At 46.8% G+C, this 7,896-nt stretch overlaps 1 protein-coding gene across 3 annotated transcripts in view; it reads left to right on the forward strand.

Moving 5' to 3' along the window:
• The window catches only part of HEPH (hephaestin), a 31,746-nt gene extending 24,095 nt beyond the window's left edge, over positions 1–7,651 (forward strand). For all 3 annotated transcript variants that reach the window (XM_074600652.1, XM_074600653.1, XM_074600654.1), the window contains one exon: positions 1,218–7,651. In XM_074600652.1, coding sequence (XP_074456753.1) covers positions 1,218–1,462 — 245 coding nt within the window. In that variant the 3' untranslated portion in view covers positions 1,463–7,651. The remainder of the gene's footprint in view (positions 1–1,217) is intronic.
• The last annotated feature ends 245 nt before the right edge of the window (positions 7,652–7,896 follow it).

Below are 7,896 nucleotides of genomic sequence, written 5' to 3' on the forward strand. Positions count from 1 at the left end.
AAAGGGTTTTAAAGGAGGGTGGTTGCAAAGGAAATGATTTTTCTTATCCCTTTTAATCAAAACCCAGGGGGCGCCTTAGATTAGTTGTCCTCCCTTCTTGGACTGTTAATGGCTGCGTGCGTGATGTAGGGAATTTTGACATTCACCATTACTAGCTGAAGGGACCGAGTCAGCATGCAAACAAGCACATCTGCCTTCTGCTCTGTTTTTCCCCCCAAGAAAAGAGCCTGAGCACATGCCCTGGGTCTTTCAGGTATTTTAAAGAACAGATATGAGAAGACAATTGGTTGAGCAGCACCAGGGGGTAGTAGATAAGGTCCCTTTAAAATTTTCTGGAAGGCTGAATAGTTAATGGTAGTGATTTATTTCCCTAATTTTTCATCTTTCTCCATAACTCCATTTTTCAGCTGCTGGGAGTAAATCCAGCTGAGCTGATTTCAGAGCCAGCTCAGCCCAGCTGAAAATACAGCCATCTACCTACAACTCTTCAGTCTTTCTCTACTGATATTTCAGTCCTTTCCTTCCCGACAATGTTTTACTCACTCCAAATGGGTCTAAGGAAGAGGAGTAGGAAACCTGTCAGAGCAGTAGTGCCAACATTAAATAATTTTATTTTTATACCATATTCAGGCATCAACCTGTGTATGCTCACCAGGCAAAAACCTTCGTCGACAGTTGTTACCTGTGCAAATAGCCACTTTTCTCAAAAGGTTGCCGCTACCTTTGAGTGGAAGCGTAAGAGAGCTCAGGCTCTTAAGTGACTTGCCGCTGGCATGACTGCGCAAGTGCACTCTGAAAAGTGGTGGTTGGGATAACAGCCGTGTGCGTGGGGAGCTTGGAGCAGGCTGGGGAAATCGCAGCAGCCCCAGCCTGGGCTCACGTTCTCATCTCCATTCTTTTGTGCCCAGCCACTGACTCCCCACACAAACTCAGCTCACCGGCCCCGTGAGCGGGGACAGCGATGGCTAGCTGATTGGGCTGAATAGCTGTGAAACACGGTGAGGTGCTGGGATGGAGTGGATCAGGGAAAGGAGCATTCATTCTCTGTGTAACCTCAGGGATGAGAGTCAGTTGGACTGACGGTGACCGGCTCTCCTTTGACTTGTTTTGATTGTGTTGGGTCTTTCTTTTGCTCCTTTTTTTTATATTTCTTGGAACCATTCAGTTGTGGTGTTTCTGGCTCTCATGGGAACTATCTTTTTTTTTGTGTCTCTCAGAGTTGTCACCTGAGGATAAGGACGAGTCCGAGAGGATCAGGCTTTTTGGAGCTAAGTTGGCTCAAGGGCAGATAGAAGCCACACTCATCGGTCTAGCCGTTGCAGGGATGATATTATTCCTGGTCGTCATCTTCCTTCTGGGAGTGGTCATCTATCTTGAGAGACAAAAGAGGTTAAGACGCAATCGGAGGTCCATCCTGGATGACGGATTCAAACTCATGTCTAAGAAGAATTCGGGATTATAAAAGCCATGTACAAACTTCAGGCTGTGTGCTTGGAGCAGAGGCAGGATTGTTGTCCACAGCAGAGATTTTGGGCCATCATTTCAATTGTACACTGTACTTTTAGGTGAAAAGTAGGAACCCTGACCTCTTCGTATATCCTCCTCAGCACTCTGTAAAGAAAAAGTCCATCCAGGAGAGATCCAAGGATCCTTTGAACTGACTGAAGACAATTAACAAGAGCAAAAGGTCCTTCTGAAATACTCCTCTTGCCCAAGACAGAGAGGAGACACTTCCCGTATTTTCTTCTCTCCAGAACAACTCCACTTGGTCTTTCTCAGCAGACTAGCTTAGGCCAGATTCCAGTCATGCTCCGTTGCCAGAGCTGAGTTGGGCATTGTCTCCCGAGAAACTGTGAGCCTTTAAACTAATTAATCTGAAGGGGGGAGATGATCTTTTCATTTTTGTGAATCAAGTAAGAATACAGAAGAGAAAATGTTAATTTAGGTTTGGATTGCTGGGGTTTTTGATGAGTAATTGGACAGATGCAAATTCAGGGCAGTACATGTCACAGCGTTTGAGAGAGCTCCACAAGGAGCATGACCGGAGCTGTGCCTCACCATCTGCCTTGCTGTGACACGTCCTTCTGCTCCCGGCACCCCAAGCAACGTGCTTTGAATCGGGCATCCTGTGTCTTGTGCTGGGAGAAGAAGCTTTCCCAAGTGCTGCCGAGCATCCTGGAGACTTCCCAGTTCTCCGTGTCTGTGCGTGGGAAGGGCTGTCCCTCAGCCCCTCTGCAGCTCCTTGGGCAACAGGATCCAGGATGCCGTGATGTTCTGTGATGTGGTTTGCTCTCTCTTTCTTTCAAATACATTTTAATGAAGTTATCTCCAGAGCTGAGCTGTTGCCGTGTTACTGCTGGGAGCCAAGCCAAACCCTCAGTCCCCTGTGAGCTCCTTGGGACAGAAAAAGTCAGGGAGCGTTTCCCCCATCGTGGTGCAGCGGCAGTTTTGTCCAGGCAAATGTGGCATCAGTGAAGAAGGAGAAAGCTGAAGTGCTGGTGGAATTTAGCAGCGTGGAGAAAACGAGCCGCAGTGTTGAGGAAGTGCGGCCAGAGATAAGGGAATGCTTGCTGTAACGAGGGCTTGCGCTAAGGGGACCCTTGCCTTCTAGACAGCACAGAATCACAGACGTTAGAGGTGGAAAGGCCTGGCCTGATACATAAATGCTCCTGGAGCGTTGCCGTCTACTGAACCCTCTGTGCCTAATGACAGTCTCCATGGGGAGAGGCGCTGGGTGCTGGGGGGAGCCTGCGTGGCGCCAGGAGGGGATGGGGACACGGTGTCTCCTCTCTGGCCCTGGCTACACCTTTGCACTGGGGTCGGACACCTCCTGGTGCGGGCTTTCTCACTACAGCTGCCTGCCAGGAGCCAGACTGTGGGGGTGGGTGGTGTAGCCCGTGACTAACCCCAGAGCTTGGTAGCCCACCTGGCAGGCTGTGGCAGCCACCCTCCAGCAGCAGCCGTGCCCACACACATCACGGTCACGTCGCCCTGCGTGTCAAGTACCAAGCGGTTCCCTATAAAATATCTATCTTCCTGGCTCACCCACAGAAACCCGGTTACCTAAATGGATGCAGGTTAGTGCTTACATATTTCTGTCCCTGGTTTGAAATTGGAAAGGGCATAAAAGAAATCCTTTCTGGGTGGCTTTCAGAGGCAATTAAAGCAGAGCCAGCTAAATGGCTGTAATGACAAGGGACTGCTGTAGGCTATTTAGGTATAACAGCACCATTTTATTGAGAACAATAGTTATAACATACTTAATCATGCTCAATTCATATTGGGTCCCCGCATATTTCCAGCTGCCCTTTCCTTTGGCAATGGGGACAATGCTCATTAATTTCCTTTCATTACACTTCATTAAGCCTGGTGAGGAGCTGGAGGGCTGTTGAATGCTCTGAACGTGGGTATTTTTTGCTGGTTGGCAACCCCGGTTCAGCTGCTGTTGCAAACCAGAGGTTTACAAGACCACCAGTTCTGGATGAATTTTTAGAAGCTATGTCATCAGAAGTAAGAACCAAGCAGGAAACCTTAATTATTCCCCCGCCTTGGCTTATGGAAAAAGTAGATCAAAAAATGTTCTCAGCCCACACTGAGACAAAGGAGTTCTTGAAATGTATTTACTGTATTTGAGAAAGCAGAAAGGGAAGTCTCCCTTTCTTCAGTTCTTCAGCCGGTAGCCAGGGCACTGAGCTGGACGACAGCGGACTTGGGTTTCAGCGCTGGCTCCGAAGCAGAGCAGCACAGGGACTGGAGCTGGGTCTCCAGATTTGCACGCATTCCTTACACAGCAGGCTGCCGAAATTCCTCCAACTTCATGTTTTTTGGGCCAAGTGGAGCATCAGCGACAGAGGTGTCTTCTCCAGCGTTGGTAGTTAGGATGCTCTTGAGCCCACGCTTCAGAGGCCTCAGCTGAGTGGCTGTTTTGGAGAGGGCTGTGTCCTCTGATAAGCAATTCCACCCCAGACCGAGAAAACTCAAGGGAAAGCTTTGGACAAAACAGATCGCTTTGTTAAAACTTTCTGTTGCAACAAGCTGTGAGGAAGAACGGTTTATCAGCAGCTTCAGAACCGCCGCTAATCAGAAGTTGGCTCTCCCAGTCGGTGGGCTGGGGAGGAGGAGGAGGAGAGATGTTTCACAGTTCTGGTGTTGCTGAGCTGGAGCCGGTGAACAACTGTGTGTTTGCTCTGGCAGCAAGCCTTCTGTCTGAGCGTCCTACAGCATCTTGTTTGTGCTTATCCCTGATGCGATTTTTGGCTACCGAGGAGTCGCCTTCTCCAGAAGACAGCAAGGGGGGCAGGATCAGGGCCTCGCTGCTGCTGCTCCACAGGGAGACACTGGGATGGCAACAGGTCCATGCTGAGCTGAGGCAGTAGATGAAGCGAGTGCTCCTGCTGCTTTTCTGCCAGTGCAAAATAAACCAGCTCAAGGTAAAACCCTCTTCTGTAGTGGCTCCAGATAAATAGTTCACAATAACACACACTGAAAAGGATTAGAAGCGCTCACGTGATTCATTAGCGTGACTCGGCTCACGGGGACAGAAGGGTGGAAATACATGTATACATGCTTTTAGATAAGTAAATACTGCATTTAAAAATATGCTATATTTTAAATCCTTAAAAAAAAAAAAAAGCCAAACCAACCAACAACAACAAAAGGACCAACCACAAAAATACCCCACCCCACTTCAATTCATGCTGCTAGTAAGAGTCCAGAACAGGTTTATCTTCATGGAAGAACTAGTCTCTCAGGTTTTTATATGGGATAAACATAAGAAGCAGCTAATATTTCCTATTGTATTCACTTCAGGTAGTGGGTTTTTTTGTCTGCAGTTCTAATATTACCCTTCCTGGGCCCCAACTAGATGTGATAGAACTTCTCATAAGTTTTACCTAGATGATCACTCACCTGTTTAAAGTTACCCACGCTCTTCCAGGCTGTCTTAGGGGACTGCAAAGCTGAGTTACTCGTTTACGTGGCAGCAGCTGGATGTTTGCAGCAGGGCTGAGATGAAAATTCCTTTGTTAGTGCTGTCACCTTGCTCAGTAACGGGCACGACCACCACTTACATCACTTTAGCAGGTAGGCATTGTGTCCTTACTCCGCGTCAGTGCCAGGCCGGTGATAAGCTGGCATTCCTTTATACTCCCACGCATTCTATGGATCTGAGAGATGCGTGAGTCAAAAGCAGGGTGCCTTTTGGATGTGCATATAAAATGCTGTCTTGAGGTGTGTTTTGGTGGGTTTTTTTTTTTCCCTCCCCCTCAAACCCCAAAAGTTAATCTCAAATTAACGTGAAGCACGCCATAAAAAAGACTAACACTGCGAATTGTCAGCAAAAGGATTTGAATGTCTTTCAGGTATAATGTAGTCTTTGGTTCTGAATTAAATGTGTGGCTTAACGTGCAAGCTTGCTTCGTAATATATAATCACCATGTGGGCTGTTTACAGTGGTTATAATTTTGTTGGCACAGCAAATTACAGGAGTGATTGTAAGTCTGGAGCTATGTGCCGATATACTGCCTGGGGAAAGGAATTCAAGCACGATGGCTGCCAAAATAAAGTGATCTGCAAGATCACAACCAGAGGATGGATCTGAGTACAAGTAAAATCTGGCCTCCAGCTTATTCCTACATGGAATATAGGAGCAAGGCCATATGCGTACACAAGGTACCAAACTTGCCAAAGCACTAGTCTCAGAAACAATTGATGAATTTAGTCACAGACTAGTCTGGCGATGTGAGAACAGCAGGACTGGGCATGTGGTTGATGAAACAGCTATTACTGGAAATTAGCATTTATGGTGTTAGAATGCAAAGACAGCCTGGTTTGGAAATCAATTGGTTTGTTAATTTGCTCCTATTTGGGGGAAAGTAAATCTATTACTCAGCAGGTGGTCTTGAGAAACCTCAGATCCTTTGGTGTTCTTGAGAGACAGGTTTCGTTCTGCATTCTTAAACCGCAGGAAGGATGAAGAGATAAAATAGTCACCTATCCCCAGTGGTGAGCCCTAGAAGAAGAGTAAGGGAGTGATTCAGTCTATTGGGGGAAGGTACGGGCAAAGATCCTGCTGCGTAAGGGACAGTTAAATATGTGCGATGCTGCTGGCAGCGTGCCTGATGGGTGCAGGAGAGAAAAGTTCTCTGTTATTCAGTATCATCAAGAATAACAAAGAAATTGCGTGTTATCTTTGTGTGCAGAAGGATGCTGATGTAGTGAGAAGTTTTGGAATCTGTCGCTGTAAGGATCTTACAGAAAACCGTGCCTCTAGGACCTTCCTATCAGATCCTTATTTTTTCAGATTTAGGGGTTATTTTCTTCAAATGGAAGCTTTGACTTTACAGGTAAGCAAAGAGCCAGCCGTCTGCTTTTGGTCAGGATGACTCGCTTTGTGAGAAACAAGCAGAAGACAAATCTCAGGATGCTAGGAGAGCACAGTGCATCCCTGCCGGCCCGTGGGCTCCTTTTGCCAGAGGCTGCATCCAAAACAGCAGTTGCCGTGCCACAGGAAGGAGGTTCAGGGCGTCGTAGGGAGGTTCCTTCTCCACTTGTCAGCGTGAAATACAGAAAGGTCCTACGTCAAACACAACATGCCCTAAGAGTCCACTGGTGTGTGCTCTTATAGCTTCAGTCACTCCAGGTTTGGTGTTTACCCATCAGTGATTTTACAGATCTCTGCTGTCGCCGTGGTTGGGAGACAGCGGGCTTCGTGATTTACGGTTAGGTTTTGAAAAGCCCACCGAAATCCAACGTGTTGAGCAAAACTGGGCCTAGGGCTAATGACTAGTCCAATTTACAGACTCTCAATTTGTTAAGCATCAAAAAAACCCACCCCAAAGTGTAACAGCAGCATGGGTTTTAAAACAGGTGCCTTGTTAGCTGGATCACACTTAACTGAAAGCGCTGCCGTGCTCTGGCTCGTCTAGCGGAACTCATTAGTGGTGCATTGAGCTGGAGTATTCTTCAACCTTCTTTCCTCAATACTTTGTGACTACGCGATTCAGTAGGTTACAACTGGCATGTCGCCCCAGAAAGCTTCCTTTCTGCTGCTTTTTGTCAGTGCAAAAAGAAATCATTCTTCGCGGGGAGAGAAGAATGTTTCTATTTAATCTGTGCTTTGGCCTAATGTTCAACACCACGTCTGTAAATCTGTGTACGGATGCTTATGGACAGATTGACGTTTTTGTACTGGCCCAATGTACAATATCCTATTGAAATGGTTGTGTAGCCACACAGGAGAGTCTTCATCGTCCTCTGCCAGCCCCGTGGCTGGTGGGATCTCCTGGCCTGCACGAAGGCCTTGCCCTGCTCTTCCCCGTCCAGCTCTGTGTAAAGCTGAGCAGGCAGGACCGTTACACACACACACACACACACACACACACACACACACACACACACCAACGCACATTTCCTGACTGAAAGGTTTTGGTTCAATAAAACTGAAACAGGCGTTCCAGCTCTGATTTCTAAAAACCTGGGGGAGATTTATGTCAAAACTCTGAGCACTCTTTCAAAAGGTGTTCACAATGGAAAACAGAAATTATCCCTTCAGTTTACACAGACGTTTTGATGGTACTGGACTGTTTCATTTGTTTTTTACAAGGTACGACTGAAACCTTAACAAAATAGATATCAATAAAGTCTTGACACAAGTTTTTCCTGCTGTCTCTTACCTTTTTGTATTTCAGGAGATTTACCCATTCCCTCCTGTCGTCTGAAACTTAAAGAGTAAGGATATCTATTATTAAAAATGTTAGCCGTCTAACTAAACGAGAAGGAGAAATACTGTTGTCAGTTTTCGTACCTGAAAATTGTTTAAGGAACAAATAGCTGGCTTGCTCAAGGTCAGAGAGGTAGAAAACTGGTTAGGGTGGGACTAGACCCTACAGCGACTTG

Source organism: Larus michahellis, chromosome 9 (genome assembly GCF_964199755.1).
Source record: "Larus michahellis chromosome 9, bLarMic1.1, whole genome shotgun sequence".
Taxonomy (NCBI): Eukaryota; Metazoa; Chordata; class Aves; order Charadriiformes; family Laridae; genus Larus; species Larus michahellis.